The 27062-nt window shown below is 39.5% G+C and overlaps 1 protein-coding gene across 3 annotated transcripts; it reads right to left on the reverse strand.

Annotated features, from left to right (window-relative positions):
• Nucleotides 1–1317: 1317 nt before the first annotated feature.
• Nucleotides 1318–27062, reverse strand: ARGLU1 (arginine and glutamate rich 1). Of its 3 annotated transcripts, none has more exons than XM_036831318.1 (4): nt 26461–27060; nt 17874–18099; nt 15504–15587; nt 1318–2158 (listed from the first exon to the last, which is right to left on the reverse strand). In XM_036831318.1, exons 1-4 carry the CDS (start codon nt 26805–26807, stop codon nt 1994–1996), a joined length of 822 nt encoding a protein of 273 aa, XP_036687213.1. In that variant the 5' UTR covers nt 26808–27060; the 3' UTR covers nt 1318–1993. The 3 variants fall into 3 exon arrangements, 1 of the variants encoding a protein (XP_036687213.1); XR_005017171.1 differs by having other exon boundaries at nt 2129–2158; nt 15504–16071; nt 26461–27062; XR_005017170.1 differs by lacking the exon at nt 1318–2158 and having other exon boundaries at nt 15503–15587; nt 16014–18099; nt 26461–27062.

Genomic DNA, 27062 nt, shown 5'->3' on the forward strand with positions numbered 1-27062 from the left:
TATGAACCATGACATCCTCTTTCCTGCAGCCTGACACAGGAACAGTTCCATTATCTGATGTGAGTCTCCAACAGCAAGCAGATACTGCAGCCCGTTACTAAGCAACTTACTGTGATTTCACACCATATGTGGCAGGAAGAAATTTTTTAAAAATGAAAAGGCAGGCATAAGCTGATTTCTAATATTTTTAAGTCCAGGTTACTCTCTTAGATACAATGTTTAGAACACTTGTATACCAAAACAACTTTTAAATAAACATTTCCAAAAACTTGCATATACAACTTAGGTACAATGGATCTGCACCAAAAAAAAAGATTACATTAAAAAAAAAGTGTAAGAATCATGAAATAATTAAAGCTAACCTAAATTCTTCAGGTAAATAAAGTGAATGTTTTAGAGTAATAGGTATCATGTTTACTAAAAGTCAGTTCTCACTAGAGTTCATGCCTATTTAAAATTCTATCTTTAAAGATATTTAAACCTATTTTATTGTTCCTTACCACAATTAGACTTATGGAAGAACTCAAACTAAAGCAACAGCATTTTTCTTAGCATGCACAAACAAAATAATCTACCATTTAGTCATCTCATGAACTTATGTTTTCACATTTAAAAGACTGATCAAACTGTCTCAAAAATATTGGAAAGTTTCTCTACTTTGATGACATGTCTATGCATCTCAGGTAGCATTTTTATATCCATATCCTTTTCTTGAATAAATGTTTTAATACCAGTTCACTTAAACATTATGTAAAGATAAATGAGGCAGATTTTAGTGTATCAAAGTCATCCATAAGATATAACATGCAAAAACAAAACAAAAGCTTGTAAGTTTAAATGTGTTTGTCCCCCCAAAAAACGTGCAGGTACCCTACACTGAAGATGATTTGACTACCTTAGCCTTCTGTAAAAGTACAAAGCTAAGTTCTTTCTGATGGCCCACTTCGAAAATAATCTAAAATACTATAAATTTTTAGAATCATTCTTCTAGTCTTTATTAAGTATAATTTGTGGTAATAATACTTATATCCTAAAATAGAGGCACAGGATTGAGAATTTAAATCTTTTTCTGGGTGCTCAGTCTTTCTTAACGGTAATACTGTTGTCATAATTTGTTGTATCAGCATGAATTAGATATCTGTAAAATAGCCATTAAATATTAATTCTCAAGTATATTTAATGTACATATAAATCCTATGTTAAAAGTGAAAAGAAATATACAGCATAGTCCTAGGATTTCTAGATTGTTGACCATCAAAAAGTAAACCACCCTCTTTTAAGACTTAACAGAACTTTAAAAAAAATTGCTTCAACATATGAATTTAAGACTTTACTTTATTCAGCAAAATCATTTATTTACACAATGGGGAATGCTGGTTTGATTTCGTCAATGAAATAAAAACAAGTTGAACAGAGACAATACTGAACTGTATATATATTTTGTATCAGAGCTGACCAACTGTTTCCTTACCTGTGTCAGGAACATCAAGAGTAACAGTATCACGAGGACACTGGTTAACAATACACCACAAAGGTCCAGTAACACCCTGGGCGCTTCCAATGCAATTACCAACTTTTTCTTTTTTTATAAATATATAAAAAAACAAAAAGTCAGCAAAACCAGCATTATGATGTAGTAAACAGAGTATAACTCTGAAGTCAGTGGGTCAGTAAAAACCTTATCAGACCATCCATAGTTTACAAAGTGATCTGCTCTTCTTCAGATCACTAATACAGAATCCAACAGGTGAAAAAATATCGCTTTTTGGAAGATAACAATGATCTGATAAGGATTTGACTTAATGGACATTAAAGGGAGGGAGGGAAAAAAAAGGAATTGCAGAGCATAGCCCCTATTAGAACAAGCTAACTTTCCAGATTTTCCAAATTAAAAAAACAAAAACAAAACAAACAAAAAAAAAAACCACTTCAACATGAAGCTACCATACAAAGTTTTTCCATTTTTCTTTGTAAAAAGTTCAGAGTTTGCAATTTAATCCTGGGTTTTTAATGAGAAGGACAGTTTTGGCCTGGACTTCCCCTTGCCCAGGATAATTTTTTGTTCTTCTTTTTGTTGACGCTGTCGCTCTTGTTCTAGTTTCATCCTTTCCTCATGAATCTTTCTTTGTTCTTCAACAATTCTCAACTGTTCTTCAGCCTGAAAGGTAAAAGTAAAAAATTAGAATTTCATGTCTTCTATTAGTAATATTCCAGAAACTGGGTGACAAATTCATCAACAGGAGCACACAAAAGTATATGTTTAAAAAATCTTGCCTAAGATCACACAGAAAGTATCAGGAAAAAATACCTAGGAATTAGAAAAGAACTCCTTATTAATTATTCCAACATTTTCTGATTTTGTTTTTTATGAAAAATATATGAACAAATTGTAGGAAAGCACTTGAACATTGTGAAAATGAAAAGAAGTTTCTACAAATCATGTCGAGCTCAGTATACATTTTTGCCCTATTACCTATTTTTATTTTAGCTACACCCTCGGTGCACCAGATTAACAAACTGTCAATTATGAATCAAGGCATGAATTTTTCAGAGTATGTTATTACCAATTATTATAACTAAATTTATAATTAGAAAGGCATACAAAAATTATAGACAAAAATCCTCAACGGAGCTACATTATATTGTCAATATACAACCATGAAATAATACGTTTTTTTCTGGAGAGAAAAATGATACCTTTTTGATCTGGCTAACTATAAAATGCTATCTAATTTCAAATAGATACCAATAAAATTCCTGCAATGCCTCTGACTCCTTCACAACTCCTTCAGTCTCAAGCAACCAACTTCCTTCCTGTGTTCTCTACAGAAGACTTCCCCTCTGTACCAAGAAAATTCAGGTCATTCTCACGAGCTCCGTCCTCATCAAGTTGCTCCTTCTCCCCAAAGATTCCATGTCCACTCCCTTAATTCTCAACCAGCTGTAATTTTACTCCTCTCCCAGGGGACATTAGGAAGTGTGTGTGTGGTTGGTTGTCACAACGGGCGGTGCCGTGTGTATAGTGTGCGTGTGTGTCGTGTGCGCACATGTGTGTGCCATGTGTGCCGTGTGTGTGGGTGGTGTTCCTGGCACCCAGTGGGCAGAGAACAGGCCGCCAGACGTCCTACAAGGCACAGGACAGCCCCCCTCTCTGACAACAAAGAATTATCTAACTCCGAAGATGAACAGTGCCAAGGTTTAGGAAACCTGCTCTAACCCTTGACTTTTAAATCTCAGCTATCATCAGAGTTGTCCTTTTCCCCCCCACCTGACCTTGGTCTTAAAATACGCACTGCATCCTTCGAATGCCTTACTTCCATTCAAAGTCAAATTTTAAAAATTCATTGCTTCCATCTCCATTATTCTACTGAAATTGTTTTCTAGATGGTCAAAAACTAACAATAAGTTTAGTGGCCTTTCCCTTTACTCATTCTTCTGTTCACTTGAACTTGTCTTTTAAAAATTTTCTCTCCTCCCATAAATGAAACACTAAGGTTCAAAAGGTTAAGGTCCTCCATGGATAGGTTATTCTTTTCAGGAATACTAAAAGTCAATGTGACTGAATTATAGGCTTTACCGCAGAAGATGGAAAAGGTAACAAATTCTGGTATTCAGCTTAATAAAACGTTTAAATTTTATCCTGTAGGTAAAAAAAAACCAACCCAACTTTTAAATACATAAGTCACACCAGAAAGAGGTTTGTTTTACTTTAAGATGGAGGCCAGTGGGGTGGGGAGCAAGTAAGGGGAAGGATAATGATCCTAAAAGGTGGAAGACAGTGGGCCAAATCCACTGTTACCAAGTACGGTCAGAGGTGAGGAAGACCCAAAACTGAAGAAGCGGGAATTAGGTGGGCAGGCAAGATGGGCAAGTGGATTTTCACAAACTTCTGTATCTTTGTATTCTCATAAGGTGGAAACCCAACGGAGAGCTGAAGTACCTCTCCCATACCTTTCTCCTAAGCTACATTTCCAGCTGGCTGATGAACATCCAACTGGGAAACCTCTTCAATACCTTTCAAAACTCAACATGTTCAAGATTTAAATTCTTCAAGCCTAACCCTAAAATGAACCAGCCCTTTCTAGCCTCCCTATTGCCACGCATCTAGTATAGCTTATTTCCCCTCCTCTCTCTTCCTCTGACACAACCAAACAGCTCTCAGATTTGTCAATTCTCCCCTTATATCCTCTCTTCCTTTATATTCTCTCCCCTAGAGCTCTGTCCCTTCCCTCTGCCACCGTGCCAGTTCAGGGCCCCAGACCTCCCGCAAACCTAAAATGCTCTTGTCTCCAGTCTCTGCCCTTCAGTCCACCCTACACAGTGCCGCTGGCTTCACCCTTCCTGGGCACTGTGCTCTCCTGCCCTCAGACTTCCAATGATTTCCACTGTGCACAGACATGGCCTAACTTCCTGGATTAGCGTACTATTTATGACTTCCCATATCCTTTCTCTCTTGCCGCCCCCCAGCTCAGCTCACGCCATTCTTTCCTACGACAATCCTACCTGTGTGTCAAAGTCCATTGCAAATCACCATTCTCTTGTTTAGACTTTCACTGATAATTACAAGAGAAATAATCATCTGCTTCTGATCACCATTAGTAAATTCATATGCAAATTTATCCAGTTTTAATAAACCATCCCACATTTGGGGTAAGAGCATGGCACATGCAACTGAATCAAGACATAATAAAGACTCTTAGGGGGCACACTTGTGCTTTGAAAACTCTTTCCAGGATAAACACCCCAGACTCACTTTTCCATAAGGTTCTAACTCAGCCCCTAGGAAAGCAGATTAGAAAGAAGCTTGGGGGCTAAATGGTTTGAACATCACAACCTCAACCCATTTGAGAAATTTATGAAAACTACTTTGGCACTATCCACCCCAAACTACATTTCACAGTACTTTTATATCCAGCAATTTAATTTTCTAGATTTTATACTATAAACATACTTGCATACATGCAAAATTGAACAAGTTTATTCCAACATGGTTTGTAAAAGACTGGAAAAACCCAAATATTCATCAATATGGACTATTAAATACATTATGGTATATAAAAGAAAATACTGTGTAGCTGTTAAATCTTGAATCATGTGATATTACCTAATCAAAAAATTAAACAAGATTTAAAAAGTAACTTCCTTCACAGACAGAAAATACTATTTCTACTGCACTGAAATTATCTTTAGATTTGAGTGAAGAAAAAGGTTCAGTTTCATTGAAGTCTACAAATACAGGAGACAAAAGCGTGTCTATGTGTATAGAGGGAGAGCTGTAATCAACCAGGCCTTATAGCTGACAGTGTTATCCCCAGTGCTAAGCATATAGTGCCTATTACAAGTACCTGACAATGGAATGGTTTTTAAAAATGAAATCAAGCAGGTCTTTCCTGTCTTTATGTATAAATATTTGTATTTTGTTCTATTACAGCTTTAAACTAAGCATATTCAATTACACCTTGGCAAAAAAAAAAAGATGATGGATTTTCACTAAACTTATCACGGTAATCATATGTAAGTCAAATCTTTATGCTATACAGTGCTGTTATGTTAATTATATCTCAATAAAACTGCAGAAAATAAGAATAACAAAAAAACACATTTTCAAGTAAAAAGAATGATGCAGATACAAGTGTCTTTACTTTATGTAAAAAAACATGTATCCTAAAATGTGGCCTGTAATAAGTTTTTAACAATTCTAATACATCAGGGGAGGACTCCCTATTTGTAAAACTAACACTCATAAGGTTTCTGTAAAACAAAGAAGAATTTTATGACATGCATAGTTGGTCTTTAAGTTTCAATACTTCAATAATCCTGGGAAAATCTTTTTTTTGACCCTTACTATATATATAAAGAGTGGCTCTAATACCAATGACAATAACAATGAAATGATCACAGAGTAACTATATCACAGGGTAATTACGAGATGAAATAAGATAATTATGAGAGAACACACTGTAAAGTGCAATACTTTATAAATGCTGGAAATTACCTTTTAAACCAAACAAAAAATATCTGAGGGCCTAAGTACAGTGACCAGAGAAGGAAAACAATTATTTTAGCTCTAAAGTAAGAAAACTGGGGCTTCCCTGGTGGTGCAGTGGTTAAGAATCCGCCTGCCAATGCAGGGGACACGAGTTTGAGCCCTGGTCCGGGAAGATCCCACATGCCGCAGAGCAACTAAGCCCGTACACCACAACTACTGAGCCTGCGCTCTTGAGCCCGTGAGCCACAACTACTGAAGCCCGCGCGCCTAGGGCCCGTGCTCCGCAACAAGAGAAGCCACAGCAATGAGAAGCCCACGCACCGCAACAAAGAGTAGCCCCCGCTCACCGCAACTACAGAAAGCCCGCGCGCAGCAATGAAGACCCAATGCAGCCAAAAATAAATAAATAAATAAAAAGTAAAACAAGAAAACTATGTTGAACTGAAAGTGACAAAAACTTTTTCAACTGGAAGTTAATGAATGTCTTGGTAAACTGATAAATCTTGACAATAAAAGTAAATTTTATATATAAAAAAAAAAACAGGCTAGTTGAGAAAAACCAAACCCGTCTCTCATTTAAATACAGTGGCTTTCAAGTGATGAAAAACTGTCTTATCCATCTGTAAGTGTGATATGACTCTACACCTTACTGGCTAGGTATTCTTCTAAAGCGTTGCCTCCCACCTCCCTCTGCAGTTAACTGTCTGATAGGCTGCTTTGTTCCTGGTGATCCCATCTGCTGGCACACATACACTGTTCCTCTCCCCTCGTTTCAAATGTATGCAAAAGAAAGCATTATTCCAAATGGGGGCAGGGTATGCACATTCGTATTCATACAGGTGAACAACACTAAATTCTCCTACAAGGCTAATGTGGTGGACATCAGGGAGGCCAAAGAGAAAGGTAACACACCCACCATACTAGAGCCATTACAGTGGGGCAGTCCTTCCCAGCCACTACACCCAGGACCCTGTTTGGTCTCAAAAAGGCTTTCAACCTTGCACCCCACGCAAAAAGAATGACTGACACAAGAGCAAAACATACTATTATAGTAGAAGGGTCTACTTAACCCCCTTCCCAGTATCTTTTGTCTCCCCCTCCCACTTTACCTAGAGGTCCTACTGCTTTTTTAAAAATTACTCTTTTCTAAGCATTCTCCTTACATTGTCTATAATTTTACATCAAGGTCCTTAGTAGCAGTTTCTTCAGCAAATGGTGATGCTGAAATCTACTACTCTCTCTACGTGGAATATGTATGAATTTTTACCCCCCAAAAAATCTAAAGATAGAAATATTTATCAGGAGTGACTACTGGGATGATGGGAAAAACTAAAAAATCTTACAATTAGGAATCATGCCCCTACTCGGAAATGTGAATTTCTGCATTTTAACCTCCCAAAACATACCTCAGGTTTCACTCTGCCATTCTGCAATTTTGTTTCTTTAATGCACCCTCCCCTCCATAACAAGTATAATGTATGCCTCCTTTTAGATAAACAATGAGTAAAAAAAATATTAAAAAGAAATTTAATGTAATTAGTTTTGACCCTAATACATGACGTTATTCATGTACAAGGTTAGAAAAAGAAAATAACAAAGAAGGACTGAAAAAAGCAATTCCCTCTTTGCCCCCAGGGGCCATGGCAATTTAGTTATTCTGATAGTTACCTCCTTAGGATATACACTAACTATCATTACAGGATATCATTAGCTACTCATCTAAAGAGAAATCATACCACCACACTCCTTCTAGCCCCCCTTCTTCTCAATTTACTTTAATTCCCCTTTGTTACCTTTATAACAAATGTATTTTTGAAACTTCCAACATTAGATAACATCTCCTGCAATTCCATTTTACTTAAAGTACAAACAATTGCTTCAAGAAGGAACTGACTGATAGTTGAGCTTGGTTTGAAAAGAACATTGGGTACAAAACTCCCCACCTTCCAGACCTCTGGAGAGAGTGCTCTGTTACTGCCAAAAGAGAAATCTGATACCTTCAGGATTTTACTGTTCACGTCCTATAAATTTCACAAAAAAACTGTACTCTTCTAGATGTGGTTCTTTTAATCTTCTGTAGCCTAAATTCTCTGTTCTTTTACTCCGTTCTTTTGTTTGCCTTATTCAGTATTCATTCCTTTTTGTGAAAGTTTTCCTTAAATGCCTGGTGATCCTTGGCTCTTAGCACGATTACATCAGGTCTTCCCTGGTTCCCACAATAGACTTTTACCTTCCTTCCTTTTTCCTCTTCTCCCTCCCTCTGTACACCCTTATCACTCACCAAGTTCAACTATTCTCTCGTTACTGTTTCTACTCCCACCTAATCAAGTGCCCACCTTTTTCACTGACCTCAGTGGCTTTCTTGTTTCTAGTCTCCATCCTTCACACCACCCCACACAATGTCAATACATTAATGTCCAGAAAGTTTTTAAAAAATTGTTGCCAAGAATACATTAACATCATTAAATCAGCTTTCTACTTATCAACTGGGAACAAGCCTCTCAATGATTTAAAATCCTTACCTAATTTGCCCACTCTTTCAAATTAAAATATTTAATTGACATTTACATTTGATGCCATACCATATTTTCCTATCTCTTAAAATGTATAAATGTCATTACTAGCCATCCTAAGTACTGTGCTGTTTCAACTTATATAATAACACTCACTCTAGCATAAATGCCCCATTCTCTTTCCAACTACGTTAGTTTCCTGTAGCCACTGTAACAAATTACCACAAACTGGATAACTTAAAACAGCAGAAGTTTATTCTGAAGGCAAGAAGTCCAAAATCAGTATCACTGCAACAAAATCAAGGTGTTGATATTCCAGGGCCACATTCCTTCGGCCAGTACCTTCATATCTCTGTTCTGACTTCATATCACCTTTTCCTATGTTAGTGGAGTCTGAAAGCCTTTCATCATTAGGTCTTCTCTCCCTTTCAGTCCATGTTGGCAGTGTTTCTGCTGATATAACATCCTCAAAAACACTGTAGGTCTCCCATGTATATCACTAGACCACTAGACAACAGGCCACTAGACCTGGTTCTTCCACAGGTCTTTTCTGGATAATCTCATCTAATCCTGGCTTTTGCTAAAATGGCTGAGGTAACCTATGAGTCACAGGCATAAACTCTTCAGCATTAGCAAAAGGATGTCCAATCATACCCTTAGCCTTCTTTCCAGAACAAGTTTTTCTAATAGTGAATCTAATTTTAGCATCTTTTGCAATCTAAATAGGCTAAAATTTTCCCCAAACATCAAGTTCTCATTTATTTTACTTCTTGGTTCTTTCCTCAATTACTCTCCTCTTGCATTTTACATAAATATTGAGAAGAAACCAGACTGCACTTTACTCAGAAATATCTTCAGCTATATATGAACTTCATCGCTTAGATAAGTTCTGCCTTTCACACAACTGTAGGACACAGCTCAGCTGGGTTTTCTTCCACTATATAACAAGGAATTCCTTCCCTCCAGTTTGCATAATATGCTTTCATTTTCTTCCTAACCCTAACCAGAAGTGCCTTTTTAAAAAAGGGATTTCCTTCTTTATTTTTGGCTGTGTTGGGTCTCAGTTGCAGCACATGGGCTCCAGAGTGCGTGGGCTCTGTAGTTGCGGCACACGGGCTCTCTAGTTGCTGTGAGTGGGCTTAGCTGCCCTGCGACATGTCGGATCTTAGTTAGTTACCCGACCAGGGATCAAACCCGCGTCCCCTGCATTGCAAGGTGGATTCTTAACCACTGGACCACCAGAGAAGTCCCCAGAAGTGCCTTTAAAGTCCATATTCCTACCAACAGTCTAGGCATTTTCTATCATGTACCTCAAAATTCTTCCAGCCTCTACCCACTGTCCAATACCAAAAACATGTCCACATTTTTAGGTAACAAGTTAGCACAAACTAGGTAGGCTCAAAACAGCACAAGATTATTCTGCGGGCCGGAAGTCCGCAATCAGGATTACTGGACCTAAAGCAAGGTATCAGCAGGGGTTGTGCTCCCTCTCCAGGATCTAAGGGAGTCTGTTCCTTGCTTCTTCCGACTCCTGGTGGCTAAGAGGATTCCTCGTCTTCTGACCACATCACTCCAGTCTTCAAGGCCAGTACCTTCAAATCTCTCTCTGTTGTCTTAGGCTTCTCCTGTGTGTGTTTTGTGGTAGAATCTCCTTCCATCTCCCTCTTATAAGGATACATGTAGAGGCACTTAGGGCACAGTAATAATCCAGGATAAACTCCCCACCTCAAGATCCTTAACTTATTCACATCTGTGTAGACTCTTTACCTGTCATATAAGGTAACACTCGCAGGTTCTAGGGATCAGAACGTGGATATCTTTTTGGGGGGGCAGGAGACATTTTTCTGTCTACTACACAAACATTAAAAAATTCTTTCTTACATCTCCCTAAGAACTCTTTTCAGAGCTATCTCTTAATTGCAAAGTGAGATCTGGTTTACTTGAAACTTAAGTATGTGGAATACATTTCATATATAGTCAACTTGTAAACATGGTACTATCTTTTCATCTCTCAAACTGGTGAGATACCACATGTTATATAGCACAATGAGCACATTAAATCTCCCTAACTGGCAAGGAAAAAGGGGAAAGTTATTTCAATATTAAAGAGAGGAAATATACTATAGACCCAGAATTTCAGGGGACAGTTTGAGGGGTCGTTTTTCCTACTGACATAACCTCCTAGAACATTTCATTCCATGGCAACACCTACCACCTTCATTTAGTCTGTTTCCCGTTCTGAATAAATAAGATTCATATACATTTCAGAGTAGTATCTGGGCTTTTCCCAGACGCATCACTAAAAACTGTATGAAGAAGAGGACTTTGAAAAATTTTAAGTACTACTTTTAACATTTTAAAGAAAATTAAAATTCTCCATCGTACTAACAACAGCCTTTCAAATGTTTGATGATAGCTGTGCAATGCCAATACTAACCCAAGAACTAGGAACCAATCTGCCAAAAAGCCAAGTCAAGCCAATCCACATTTGGATTAATTTTTGTTTGATTTTATAAATCAAATACGTATGTTCGTTAATATTTTCTTGCCTCCTTATGGACAGATAAAATCAAGTATCTTTTTTTTTTTTTATAACACTACATCAGTATATTATTTATTTATGTATCTTTTTGGGCTGTGTTGGATCTTCGTTTCTGTGCAAGGGCCCCCCCCCCCCAGCTGCGGCAAGCGGGGGCCACTCTTCACTGCGGTGCGCGGGCCTCTCACTATCGCGGCCTCTCCTGTTGCAGAGCACAGGCTCCAGACGCGCAGGCTCAGTAATTGTGGCTCACGGGCCCAGTTGCTCCGCGGCATGTGGGATCTTCCCAGACCAGGGCTCGAACCCGTGTCCCCTGCATTGGCAGGCAGACTCCCAACCACTGTGCCACCAGGGAAGCCCAAAATCAAGTATCTTGATAAACAACTTGGAACTAAAATGAGCAAAAACTACTCTTGGTCTAGACCACTTAACATTTATCATATATGAGAATCCATATGGCTTAGCTAATCTGTTCCTTATTACAGTCATTACTGGGAGCAATCTTTGAAGTTTTGTCATGAGGGCTTACTTAAAAGTGAGTCTAAGCGTGGCTTAAATTTACTTTCTTTACTAGTTATTCTTACCTGATCATAACGGTGATACACATTACTTGTGTAAAAAAAAAAAAAAGTAGAAACTGGAGAAAAGTATAAAATTACTTATAGGCTTACCAATTAGAGATAACTATTCTCAGTACTTGGCATATTTTTCTATTAAATGTACAAATATACATTTCAAATTAGGAAAATCATAATGTATATGTTAAGTTTTGTATTTAGCTACTTCCCCTGTATTATCAGATGCTTTTTGACTACAGAAAAATCCACTGTATGTGTTATAATTTATCTAAAAACCTGGGCAATTTTCACTATTCAAATAAGGGGAAAACATTTTTGTGTGTGAATTGATTTGTATTGGATTCAGTTTCCATTAGGTAAGTTCTTAGGAGCAGAATTAAAATTTAAGGTTCCTGGTATATACTGATTTATTGTTATTTTCTAAAATGGTCACATCCATTTAAACTTCCAGGATAGTGCACTATATAAAGGGTCTCTTTATACCATATTCTTGCCAACACTTGGTACTAACAGGGGAAAAAAAAAGTCTTTTCAAATTTGGTATGTAGTATTAGAGAAAAAGGAAAAGAGAGGGGTCATTTCTTTGCTTTCCCATTAAGGTTGGGATTTATTTTCAGGAATTTATGACAGCTACTTTTCATTTTACTTGTGTGAAATTACCTCTTTTACATCTCGAAGGAGTTTTTTTTTTCTTTCCCCCTTTCAGGAAGTTGGTCTCCTTTATTGATTTATAAGAGATCATTGTGTTATTCTTTCATGGTTATAGACAAGAAATCTCCCCCAGGGTATATTCTTTTCCAACCTGTCTAATCTGCTTTCAAAACCTGAACTTCTGACTACACATAAAGTGGGTTTACTACAACTACTACTGCTTATCCCAAGAGATCCCACACATTCTTGCTTTTTTTCTAATTCTACTTCCCTAAAGGTCTCTGCCCTTCTTCATTTCCTCACCCTCTTGTCCTCACCCTAAATTCAATTTCTAACTGTCCATCAAGGTCCAGAGCAAGGGTATCTCCTCCAGGAAGGTTCCCAGGGCAATTATGTCAGTTACCCCATGTAACTCATACCACTTACCAAATAGTTCCATATCATTAGCTGACTTTTCTTGGAGTTGTCCTTGTCTCCACAATTAATACACTAAAGCCTTTAAGAGAACTTAACATCTTGGCTACTTTTATCTCCAAATTGCTTTTTATTCATATGTCTATTATTTTAACAAGACTTTCAATATATTCTATGTAGTATTTCCTAGTGTAAATACTAGGAAACGTGTATAAAGATTAAAGATTAAAGAACTGTGCTCAAAATTGAGAGGAAGGGGAAAGGATGATAAAAATGAGAGAAACTGCAATAGTGTGCCTTGCATGTTTATACAGTAACATTTTCTTGTCTCTTCCTACACAAAGGGTACTCTACTTTCCCTGCAACAACATGGCCACCAATAGAACCAAATAAAAATTAATTCTCTCCAACAGGAACAATAATTTTTTATGCTTCCAACGTTACTGAATACAAGAAGCAAATTAGTTATGTCCAGATTTTTACCAATTTTCCTCAAATTCAAGCTTCTTTTTCCCTAAGATACCTTTTCACTGAAGTTTTATTGATAACATGCAGTCAGAGCAGCGTCACTGCACAGTCTATTAACACGAAGTCAAACTCAAGGGTTCTAGAGCAGTGCTACTCTAAGTATGGCCCATGGACCAACGACAGTGCAAACTGTAACTGATCCACAATAAGATATGCAGAAGCCAAGAATAAGCATTTTAGAAACTTCTATAGCAATCTGACCTCATTTTTCTAATAATTCATCTTAACTGTATTTTGTAAAAGTAGAGGTCTGAGACAAACTGGGATTAAAAGAAAAAAACAAAATCTGGGCAACTTTACCACCACTTGAAAAGCACTGCTTTAGAATATGCCTTGCTAATCTTCTCCTATTTTTATGGTTCGTTTGGGTACACAAAGAAGGCTATTAGAGGAACATAAGGAGGCCAAGCTGTCCCTGGGCACTCAGACAGCTACCCCGGGGTCAGAAGGGATCAAGACTTTGGCAGGGTATACCAAGTTTAGAACCTTTGCTCTAGAAGTCACAATCTGGCATTTCAGGACATCCACAAACTGAACTCCCTCTATACAATCTCTTACACCACGTTCTAAGAGGAATTCTATCCCACGTACTGGGTAATTTTGCTTCAATGTTTCTTGCAGCAACTATACTGTTCATCTCTCCTGCAAATATCCATGGCCTTACAAACAAGACTATATCTACCTTTCAAAGCTCAACCTTCAAAACTAAAATTAAGATGCACAATTCCCATCTTACTTTCTCTCGCACTTGCACTGAGATTTTCTCCTTATGTGGAATCACTTGAAAAAAAAAAAGCATTATCACATATGTATTAATCAGCATGTATTAATACATCTTATTATGACTTCTCACCCACCTCATATTCATGGTGCTTCTTCCACCTAAGCAGATTTTAAGGTCTTTTCATTGGTAAAGCACGAGCAGGTCTTCCCCTTTCCTTGGGGCTTTCACAGTAACCAGGACAGTGATACTAAGAATCCCTTGCATCATGCTCAGTAAGTTGTTTAGGGTATTTCTAGTTTGGCTCTTATCTGGGGCAGATTATCTTTTACAAGATCATACTCTAGAACCAACTGCTGGTGGTTTTAACTTTCACATTCTTATTCACTACAAAACAATTATTTACAGTCCTCCTTCACCAACCCCCCAGTGGGATCCATTGTTAATTACTTAGATCCTCCCAGATCTTTTTCTGTGCCTTTTATAAATACAGTCACAGAATTTGTTTTTTCTGAAGCACTTAACTGGAGCTTACATCTTGCTTTCCTCCCCCAGTCAAGAGTATGACTTAGCAGCAAATGTCTTCCTATGACTGCATTATTCTCAACACATTTCTAACTAGACAAAACTTGTCTATAACCAAGAGTCCCTCTAGGGTCATGTCTTCATTCCCGGGCAGTAAATACCACTAATCCTCATTCATCCTAAGTAAATTTCCCTCTATCTCTGATTTATATTCTTACTTTGAAGTAGAATTCCTATATGCCATCTTCATAAGGAAAAGAAAATTTTCCCTTATAATGTCTGCCTATCCTTCATTTTTCATTTATATCCATAGTCCTTTAATTCTAGCTTTCTTTCTCATCATACTGAGAATGCTTCAAAATATATTCATACTCTTAATTGGGAAAACCCTACTACACCAAAAATTTTATCTATTTTTAAATTCTGTTTTAAATGTTAGTATATGCTACAAACAAACAAACAGAAGTACTAAAATACAGAATGGGAAAGAAAAATAGAAGCGATATGTATTCATATTTCTATTTAAAAAATTTTCTTCAATATTCTTATACTGACTTCTTTATTAAAATGTAAAAATTATATCTCCTTTTACACCTGTATCTCATATTATAATTATTTAAGTCTCTGTGTTCCTTGTTAGATTATAAACATGAAATATGAAAAAATTTATTAATCTGGTATATTTACTATCAAATATACACTCTCTACTTATTCTGTCTAGTAACTGGTAACAAAGCAACTAATGCCAAGTGAAATGCTGCATAGTAGTAGGCTTAATTAAGAACCTTCAAGTTTTTGTTTTTGTTTTTTTAGGTACAGAAGAAATTAGGGATGGGGATAGTACAATTTCCCCTAGGAAACCTGTTTTAAACCACTGTGAATTTTGGAATTTTCTCCAGATTAATAAGAATCTCTGGCTTGCCCCAAACAGATTCCTCTAGAAGATAGTAGCTAAAATCTAGTCAACTATTCCTACTCTTCCCTCAAATCCCTTAAAATAGTCCCGAGAACTCTAAAATATTTTTCATGAATGCTTTATACATACCAGTTTGGCTTGTGCTTCTGCAATTTTTCGGTTATTCTCTTCTAGTATTCGCTCTAGCTCCTCACGTTTTGCACGTTCTTCCTCCTAAAGGGGAGGACATGGTAAGATGTTAGAAAAATAAATTTTTTTTTATTGATGAAATATTTACTAATCTTCCTCTGAACTTTTTTGATCTGACTAAACAGGGTAGCTTTATAGCTACCTTCTGTCTGACAAATGATAAACTGCGCAGCCACTAAAATTTGTTTCTAGTACTAAATTTAAATCATCCCTCCCAGTCCAAACAGCAACCAACTAAACCCTCCCTAATGACAGTTTCCTGGCAATTATTACTAATACTTTAATATCACACAAATCAACAAGGACAACTACAAAACTGGATAGTATTTACCAAATTAAAAAAATAATATATAAAATATAAATAAAGTGAATATTTGTCTCACCAATTATGTATACCTACGTATTCTTTACCTATACTCCTTTAATCAGCATTAAAAGTTGAATATTTACTGTCTTGTCCAGTGTCCTGCAGAGTGTGCTCCTCGGCTGCCATACGCGCCAGCTTCCTCTTTAAAATGATTTGTACTGTTAGCTTGGCAATACCTGCATCAGCAGCTCAACCATTTATAAAGAAACAACATACAAGGAAGGCTGAGCTGAGGAATGCAGATGTTTATGGTAAGAAGGAACAAAAAATGTAATTCATCATTCCTAAGGCAAACAATTAATAAGAAAAATACATTTACTGTTAGTGAAAAATACAAATGGTAATCCATACTTCATGGAACTAAGGGCTTCTTCCATGGGGAGAATGGACTTAACATTCAGATGTTGACAATTTCTAAAGGCAGCTTGTCATCTACAATCTGAACTGAAATTCAGGAATCCAGGGGGTGCATGGTCACGAAATAAAATTCTGTAATTTATTTTTTCTTGGAGAATTTAATGAGATTTTATAATGCAAACTATATGAAGATTGCTTGATGGTTTGGGCAGTGTTCAGATCACAGCATACATATTCAAATGATTTTAATATTTGGAAAGACTGTCAGAGGGTTGTGTCCGTGTAAAAAAAAAATTGTTAATATGAAACAAAAAGCAAATGAAGAGAAAAAAATCTTCCTATGATTAATAACTCGCTACAAGACAGCACCATTACTCCAAAAGTATCTTCATTATTAAAGGCACTAACAAAAATTTCATATACTCAATGGCACAGAGTTTGTGATATCCACCAAATATAGACATGTATATCTAGTTAAAGACAGCACAAGGGAAAATGCATTTGAAAAGCTAAGCTTACTGGGAAACAAGAGATTTAATAAGATGTCAACTTGTCCACAATAATGCCAAGATTAAAAATGACAATGAGTCACATATTTTGAGTCAAACATTGAACTTCAAGAAAATATAACCACGGGATTTCCTATGGCACACACCAATGGAATTCACAGTCGCTATGCAAACTATGTTGAGGGACACTCAGTGCTGTAAAGTAATTTGCCTTGAGCGTTCCAGTGACTTTCAATAAGTTTTAGGATCCTGGAGTAATCAGTGCAAATAAGCCATAAAGCTTCAGTAGCAAATTACTGTCTCACAGAAAGACATTTTCAACTTCTGCTCCAGCTGCTGATAAAACAAATCATGTGTTTAGCTTGACTCCAGACAAGGACAACCTGTTCCTTCATAACTCTCTAGAGAAAAAAAGGAGTTGTTAGTAGATACTAAAAAAGTGGACGAATAATCTGGACATTTTTCCTAAAAAGATCTTTGAAACACATTAGGAAAATGGAGGGCCTTATGATCAGAATGCTAGAATTAGTCCGTTGTGTTGAGGCAGGATTTGGGGTAGGGGGGTGAGGGATAAAAGAAGGAAAAAAAGAAGAGCAAGAAAACCTACTTATCAAAAGCAGGTGCTATCACTCAATGTTAGGCCCTGCTCTTTTTAATCTGAACGAAGGCAAAAAGCCTCTCACAGTCTAGGCAATAAGAGAGATAAACAGAAAAGAAGAACACGTAACCACAGGTGGATTTTTAACCTTTTCCCTTTACCACTCCCTGTCTCCCCCCACCCTCCCAAAAAAAGAATGTAAGTCCTGCAGCCATGGCAAAAGTTTCAAACACTTCTCAAATATGTAAGCCAGCTCCATTAAATCAAAAAGTATCCTTGGATAGTTTTATGAAAATAGCTTTTAAATATCAGTCAGCACATCTGAATAGGCTAAAAAATTAACTTTCGCAGCAATGTTAAGTTTAGATGAGAAAGGAATTGGTCTGCATTCCATCTCTTTCTGAACTGCGCAGGAGGCACACCCGACACTGAAAGTTTTGCCATGGACTGTCTCTACTTTCCAAACGACCGAGCGTTACCTCTCTGGCTTTTTGCGCTGCAAGCTCAGCTTGTCTCTGTCGCTCGAGTTCTTCGAGCAACTGCTTTTCCATGATGCGCTTGGCCTCCTCGACCCTTCGGAGCACTTCTCGCTCAATCTCGTCCTTCCTTTTCTCCAATTCTTCCTCCACCCTTTTTGCCACCAATTCTTCCACTCTTCGTGCTGTTTCTTCCTCGATGAGTTTTTCTTCTATTTCCTGCTGCCGACTAGCAAACAAAGTGGGGAAAGGACTTAGATAATGTAAGAAATAAACCTAAGGATTGAAATAAAACTAGCTATGAGTCTGTAAAACACTGAGTCTGCTTACATATTTCTAAGATTTTACAACTCATTTTCATGTAATATTCAAGGAAATGATAGATACCAAAAGATTAAGTGATACAGAAATTCAAATAAATATAAAATCATGGTTTTTTTCTTTTGTCACTTTCTAAAGTAAATACAAAAAGACTAGTATATACAAAGAGCTTATTAATGCAGTAGTTTTAGGAACTGTAGAGTGAATCTGAAACAGGATATCTACTTTCGTTACCAGCTTCATAAGGAAAGGACAAGCTATTAAATTTATGATTTGCTCATCTGTCAATCCATTCAGTCTAAGGGTTGAGCTACAGAGAAGTCAGGAGAAACTATGATGTAGCAAGCAGTTCAGACGAGCTAAATTCATTCTCCCCTCCCCCACCCCAAGCAAGATCAGAATAAAGACAGACTCAAAGAAATTAAGACTGCTAAAGCAACATACTGAAGTTTTTAGCAAAAATACAGACAAACTTATTCAGGTTCTAAACTTTTACCCTTTACTGCACCTTTTCTTTCGTTAACTGACTTTCAATTCAAAGCTCTTCTAGATATGGGAAAGTGGATGAACTATATTAGTATCACTTCTAAAAAGTTCAATGAAGCATGATATTGTTTAATTATTTTAATCCCACTTAGGTATTATAAATGAACTTATTCACTCAAAATGAAATTCTGTGCTGAAGATATTGACATTTATCAAGGCACTATAGTTGAAACCTTGCACATTTTATACCAATGATCTCCAATATGATAGCCACTAGCCACATGTGTCTAGTTTGAATTGAAGATTAGTAAGAAAAAAAGATATAAAAGATCTCAAGTATTTTTATTTGATTACATGTTAAAATGACAGTATTTTGAGACAGATTGGGAATATATTAAAATTAATTTCACTAGTTCCTTTTTAATGTAGCTCACACTGTATTTCTCTTGAACGGCATTATTTGAGAAAATAATTTGTGCTGCAATGAATGCAGAGACTCTGAAAATATACCTAAATCCTAAGAGGTCAATCTATTAATGCTGCGTATTTCTCACAATCCACAAAATTAAACAAAATCTGTAACCCTTCTATCTTTTGATGACTCATATATATGTATGAGAATCATTCAATTTATCTGTTTAGTAAGGACTTTACAGTTTCTAAGTGACCTTTAAACACCCAATCCACTTCAACTCAACTCTACTTTGGAGGGGTGATTCAATTCCCACTGAAGTGCTTTCATTCTCAACTCCTGTTATTTATTCAGTGTTACCATACTGACACCAGTGTATCTAATATTCTTTTTTTTTTAATTAATTAATTAATTAATTTTATTTTTTTTGGCTGTGTTGGGTCTTCGTTTCTGTGCGAGGGCTTTCTCTAGTTGCGGCGAGCGGGGGCCACTCTTCATCGCGGTGCGCGGGCCTCTCACTATCGCGGCCTCTCGTTGCGGAGCACAGGCTCCAGACGCGCAGGCTCAGTAGTTGTGGCTCACGGGCCTAGTTGCTCCGCGGCATGTGGGATCTTCCCAGGCCAGGGCTCGAACCTGTGTCCCCTGCATTGGCAGGCAGATTCTCAACCACTGCACCACCAGGGAAGTCCCTCTAATATTCTGATTCATATCTGTTTCTGCATTTATAATCTCTACATATTTCTGTCAGGGAGATAGTAACTACTTGAGAAGTCATAATTTCTGTTAGGTTCTAGATATCTGCAATAACCATTCTGAAGACTCTGTTGCTTGTTTCTTAAATATCTCCTCCCCAACGCTAAATTATTGGTGATTTTCACTGGGGGAAAAAAACCCCACAAAAGCCTAACGTGTACTCTCTATCTATACTCCTTTTCCTTTTTTAACTTTGAATAAAATATAGTATTAGGGTAGTTTCAATAAGCCTTTACCTATAGCAGCTTAGTAAAAGAGAAGAGATATCCACCCCAACACTAGAAATGAATGGCCAGGAATACCTAAAAGAAATCAGGCAGCGATTTCAATGGAAATTAAACTACATTCCAAATATAAAAATATTGTTTCTCTAATTCATCCAAAGAGAAAGACAGAAATACGAAATGAAACAAGCAAGCTAACAACTGCTGAACCTGGATGACAGCTGTATGAGGATTAATACCCTATTTTGCTGAATTGGAAAGCTTTCATGACACGAAGTTTCAGAAGCGTACACACACCCCCCCCACGCTTTCTTCTGTTAGTTGGTTCTTATAAAATTAGTAAATGTAGCAATGTCTACAAAGAAACCTCATTTTAAAATTTCAAAAATGGTACAACTCTTAAAGCAGAACACTGTAAACCAAGTTCCAGTTAAAACTTTCCACACAAAGTAAAAGATGAGGGAAAAGAATGGGATAAGGCTTTGGGTTAGTGTATCAGTAGAAAAGCTGCCTAATTAACTCAGGAATTTGGCAAAGGTGGAAGAGACTTGACACATGCTCAGGGTTTCTGTCAGGCAAACAGTCCCTAAAGGACAGCAATACGGCACAACGGCCAGTGGGACCACACCTCCACAGATCTGGTCAGCAAGGAGAAAACGAGCTCGCATCAATCCGGTTTCTTACTTACAGCAGAAGCCAGGTCAGCATGCTGTCAGCTCCCTGTGTCTCTGCTCCCACTGGCGGACACCAAACCAGAGAGGCCGCGTGACAGGCCGCACAGGGTGACAAGCAGTGCAGGCAACAGGTGGCTGCTGCTAAGGGTCCGTTCTAAGTACGGCTCAGCAGTTCTCCAGCCTAAAGGGGAGGGCAAGCGGGAACTCCCAAGCCCCGCTGAAGCCCAGAGGGTGAGAAGTGGCCTTGCGGAGTTTCTTACAAGGCTGCTCGACCCCCTCTGTTCCTGAGGGAACCACGGGGCGCCCCCAGGACTGTCATTAAGCCTTGCTGCTGCGCCCTACACAAGGAGACAGGCAAGGCCAGGGCACCAGAGCAGAGCTGTTCCCCTACAAGCACGATCAAGGATGTAATTTTTGTTGTCGCTGTTATTTTCGGTAAGGTTAAAACGGCTACTTCAGCACTCAGAAAAAAATTTAAATCAATTTTAGATCCAGTGCTGAAAAAGTTAAGAGCCGGATATTGCTTTAATCCCCTTCCCCCCACACACCAGGATCCAGAAAACCAAGGGCACACGAACAACAGAATTAAGTACTTGAGAGATATGACAAGTCTTTATTGAACAACCTACTATGCACTAGATGCTGTGCTAGAAACCTGAACCCCGCTAATACCTACTAATAGAGCCTATACTTCTGTGATAAGTATTAACATACATGATAAGTAAAACTTCTCCGCCTGTTTCAGTAATCTCTGTATCCCTGTGTCTTTCTTCTTTTGTCTGTCTTTTCCCACAAAAGCACAAACATATAATGTATAGAAATGAATGAAACTTAGTACAACATAGCTTTCCTCTACCAGTTAGCCGAAGGAGGGTTGGGAGGGGTAGGTGGCTCTTAAAATTAAAAAAAGTTCATTCTTATTCATGACAAACTTACTATCATAATCAATGATAAGGCAGCTACTGGGCTAACTTTCTTAAGAGGCCCTGAAACTTTCTCAGAAAAGAAAAAAAAAAAAAACCAACAACCCATTTTTGCCACTAGTATCTTAGGAGAGATCCCTCATCTAAAATGACTGCCTAGCCATTCCTTAAAACTGCTGTCATAGGAGTTGTCACTCTCTTGATATTCTTTTCTCTCTCTAATCTTTTCCTCAGGCTCCTCTGCTGAATCCATCCCCTTGCTGAGAATCTGTGAGGGCTTCCCTGATGGTGCAGCGGTTGGGAGTCCGCCTGCCAATGCAGGGGACACGGGTTTGAGCCCTGGTCCGGGAAGATCCCACATGCCGCGGAGCAACTCAGCCCGTGCACCACAACTACTGAGCCCACGTGCCACAACTACTGAAGCCCGCGTGCCTGGAGCCCGTGCTCTGCAACGGGAGAGGCCACCGCAATGAGAAGCCTGCATGCCACAAGGAAGAGTGGCCCCTGCTCGTTGCAACTAGAGAAAGCCAACGTGCAGCAGCGAAGACCCAACGCAATCAAAAACAAAACAAACAATCTCTGACACTGATGAAAGGGTTGAATGAAAATCTTGAAGTTTTTCAATAGATAAGAGTAGGTCCTCATTTTCTCCATGCTCTCAGAACACTAATCACAATCAACTTTAAAATGGCAACTATTAAACAGCAAGGGCCCATCGTTAAATGCGAGTGTGACTTTGCACAGAGCATCGGTTAATATTATTTTTAAGTCTTTGAAATGTACAAACTCAACCCTAGGAGTGTCCTTCTAGGAACTGCTTCATAATATAAGCAAACAGTATTTACTCAGTACCGAATAGACACCAACTACTCTGCCAAAAGCTTGACACTCCACGGCATCATGTGCATCTCTGATGGCTCCTGAGGCTAAACAGGTGACTGAGGGGTGGCCCTCAACCTAGGCAACTCCAAAGATAACGATCTTAAGCATGCTACTACCCTGCACTGTTTCTCCACGACAAACGTTAAAGGCAAAAGGTATGCACAAAAATTTAGCTACCAAAATAATTACCTAAAAAACTGATAAAATTCTTACCAACATCAGCTTGATCTTATGCCCTAATGTTTTGTCTCAAAGCCCTAACCTCCCTGAGGTACGTAGTTCCAATATAATGAATTTGCTCTCACAATGAGCATTCTTCTAAGAATCACTCACATAGATCCCAGTTCACTTTAGACACTCTGATTTAGAAGGCTCTCGATCTGCCATGCAGTTGAACACCAAGTATATGCAAACTTAGATACCACAGGCTACAGTAAGTTACTATGCCATTAATATTATCCTGATGTGCTGCAAGTCATTTTCAGCCACTCATTTTTTCCAACAGTTATTACAACAGGCATAAAGAGTCTCAAAATAATACATATAAAAAATGGTAAGGGTGCCGAGGAGGAAAGAGAGCACAACACTGAATGACTGGGACATTAAGGAGGAGAAGGAAATCTTTTGAACTGAATTTTCAACCACAGGAATGAACTTTTCAAAAGTGAGGAAAAAAAATTTTTTTTAATTTTAAGGTCTGCCTTTTATTGCATCAAGATTTTAACTTGTAAGATCACTTCTTAAAATCACCAGGTTCAATCTGCCTACATGTAAAAAAATTAAACATTATTTACTGAGTCTCATTACATACATGCCAAGTATCACCTAAGTACTTTTAATCTTCACAATAAGCAAAACACCTATCTCCATTTTACAGATAAGAAATCCAGCTCACAGGCAGGTAGTTTATTCAAGGCCTCAGACTTGTAAATGGCAAAACAATCTGGTTTCCAACCTTGAGGAGACTTTCTAATAGGTTAAGCCCAAGAGATTTTAACTTTGCTGTCTCTCTCCATCTCACACTGGACCTCTAGAAGGTACACTTGACAGTGCGAGTTCCTGTGGTACCTTCTCTGCTCTCTGCTCCACCACGCGCTTGTCTCCCTCTGTCCAGCTGTACATCCAGACATTCCCTAAGGTTCCTTCAGTCCCATGAACCAACTGCTCTTCTCCCTCCACTCTGCCTGGGCCATTCTATCTACTCTCAAGGTTTCCCCCAGGCTTCAGTCCCCCGTATCAACCTTGGATGAACTCACTATATCCAAAATCTAGTGCCTACATTGGAAGTGCCAAGTCCAGGTTTCTGACATTTTAACTAGTGTTTGACCGACAGCAGTTACTTAAACATTTGGTGGCTGAGATGCAATAGCCACAATATAAACACGAGAGCCAAAACAATGCTTTATTTCCCTTACGTTTCACATCCAATTTTATTTGCCCCAAATCCTTCTTAAATCTGCCTCTCTTTTCCATTCCAACAACTGCTCCCTCACTACTCCTATGTGGACTTACTGTAACTTTCTATCCTACACAGCAGTCCATGCTCCGTTTAAAAACAAAACTACAATCCCACGCCATTTGCCTGCTTAAAACCCTTCTGGTTTCTATGATGAAATCCAAGCTCCTTAGTACGGCAAGACCCTTCCCATGATTCCCAGCCTCTACCTACCTCTCCAGCCACTCCATGACTTGAATACTTACAGAAATTCATGTTCCAGTCAATATTCACCTCTTTACTCCACCTAAGACCATACTGCACCCCTCCCTTTATTCTGGCAGGGGTGGAGGGGGCTCCCTCCCTTGGTCCACATGCATCCTCCTATGCTTAGCCTGACAGAATCCTATTTTTACCTGCCACTCACTCCTGAGGAGCACTAAGGTGTTTACCCATCCAGGATGCTTCCTTTTTACAGTCACATCACTATCACTGAATTTACCACACTGTATTATTATCTACCTACCTGTCTTCAAGCTAGATCGAGACCTTGGAGGGGTCAATCATCTTCAGATTAACAGCTCCTAGCATAGTGTCTGGCACTTATTAAGATGCTCCATAAGTATCAGTTGAATGAACTAACCAACAGGATTTGTAAATAGACAACTACTTCTGCCCATTCCCATGACTGCAAAACCTAGATCTTTCAATCGTCTCCTCTGCATTATTAGGCATTAGACCGTACTAAGTAGTGCCTACTGCACAACACGCAGGAATTCAGTGTACAGGTGGCTGCTGGCTCCGCCCCCTCCTCCCTTCATAAATGCTAACGGCAGTGTGCTTCCTCTATCAACTTGGGACAATACAACTGCTCTATTTTCTCATCTCATCTCTGGATTTCTTCTCTGCTATTCGTGTGTAGCTTGCTAAATGCTTCTATCTATTCCTTGCATACCAAGTTTCCTTTCACTCTTCCCAAGTTTCAGCTCTCTAATGAATGGCAAATCATTACTCTTTGGAGGTATCCTTTGTTTTCACATGGAAATACTATCTCAGAATTATCTTAGATAATTTTCTAAAATGTTCATCTGTTGACAGTTATTTGAGAGCTACATCTTCACAGTTAAGGATCTTGTTTCAGACCAAAAAAACTGGATTCTATATAATCAAGGTTTCTTGTGACACAATTATTCGTACTCGGTGTTCATACTTCCCACCGACAGTTCTAAGTAAAGGAAAAATGCAAGCGTTGTGCATGTTTTAAAGAAACGCAGTGAAAGAGCTCTCCAGGTACTGTTTCCTCCAGTAATAGTAAGTTTTCCAGTCCCCTACCTCTTTATGATTTCCTTTCAGAAACAAGCTTTGCTGGAACATAACACAAACTACACTGCAGAAAGACTGAAAACACCTACACAGTTCAGTACTCATACATCTGTCTCAGGAAAATTCTACATTCAGTAACTCTCCTGCCTTATGAGCACTTTCTAAACATGCACTGAAGAACTGAGGAAGATGGCTGGTTCAACAGGGAGAGTTAGCAAATCTCTCTACCTTTCAACGTGGCTTTGGGAAAGAATACCCAGCGCATCAGAGTACCAGGGTCTTGAACCAAAACAGAACTCTACACTTTAAAACCAAAATTTCATTCGTTTGGAATCATTTGCACCTACTCTTAGACCAAAAGGTACTTGAGAGGTGACTCTTCTGCACATGATCAATGCAAAAGTAAAAGGGAATATTCTATCTTCTGAACAGCACGTATACACCACAAAGGGAAACGAGTTACAGTCTTGCACCGAAGTGTGCTACGGAGACCTACAGACCATAACTAATAAAGAGTGAAAAGACGGAGTAAGCTTCGATTGGCTACACAGGTGAACTCAAGCGTCAAGATTCATTTACCTCACTGCACACTTAAGCTGCGCGCATTGTTTTTTTACACCTCAGAAAACAAAACGAGCAGGCCCGAGACAGGAAAGGCGACCGCGACGTCTCTAACAGCAGGAGTGCACTAAAGTAAAAGGACTTGTTTTGGGTGCGTGTACGTGTCAACCACCTGAAGCGGTTCACCTCCGAGAATCCCTGTCCCGCGTTTAGGGTGCAAGGCGAGAACGCTCTTCGGCAGGGGGCCCGCCAACGTCCTCCGTCCCCACCCCGGGGCCAGCTTGCTCCTCACCCTCCAACCCCACACGGAACTCCACCCCCTACTTCCGGGACGCTCCTCCTCCTCTCGCGCCAAAATGCTTGCTCTGCTCCAAGCCCTTCCAGCTCCATCCCCACTACTGCCCTTCCCAGGCAACTCGTGGGTCTGTCCTGCCCCAGGCTTCCCATACGCCAGGGGTGCAGCCGCTCGGGGCCGCTCCCTGCGACCCCGCTCACCTGCTTCACTCCCCCCGGGCCCAATCAGCTCCCCTCTCGCCGCCACCCCGCACCCGCCGCCGCCTCCCCGGCTCCCGGCCCCTCCCCCCGCGGGCGCTCACATTTTTCGCTGCCGCTCGAACTCTGCTTTCTTCTCCTCCTCCTCTCGCTTCTGCTTCTCGTCCAGGCTGCTGCGCTTGCTCACCGTGCGCCCGAAGATGTCGATGCGGTCGGGCGGGGACGAGGCGCGCTCCCGGTCCCGCTCGCGCCGGGAAACGGCCGTGTTTGTGGAGCGCGAGCGGGACCGCGACTCCCGCCGCCGGTTCCGTTTACTTTCCCGGGACTTGGAGCGCTTTCGCACGCGCTCCTTGTCCCGAGACCGCGACCGGGACCGGCTCCGTTTCTTGTTGTGTTTGCTGCTCTTGGTGTGTTTGGAGCGGGACGAGCTCCGGCTCCGAGACCGGCCCATCCTTCCGGGCGACGCTGGGACTAACCGCTGGCTTCGGGCCCCGCACGTGCCCGGCTGTCCTCGCCTCCGCTTCCGGAAGCGGGCTGGCAATCTTGTCGAAGCCGGGGGAAGGAGAGCTATCAGCGAGCTGACTTTCTGCCTCCCCCTGAAGCCGACGGCCGCCACGAAGGCCGCCTCCAACGACAAGGCCGCAACGCCAGGAATTGCTAAGATGGCAGCCGCGGCTGCACCGGCCGCCCCTCCCACAAGGCCCCG

Source organism: Balaenoptera musculus, chromosome 18, assembly GCF_009873245.2.
Source record: "Balaenoptera musculus isolate JJ_BM4_2016_0621 chromosome 18, mBalMus1.pri.v3, whole genome shotgun sequence".
Classification (NCBI taxonomy): domain Eukaryota; kingdom Metazoa; phylum Chordata; class Mammalia; order Artiodactyla; family Balaenopteridae; genus Balaenoptera; species Balaenoptera musculus.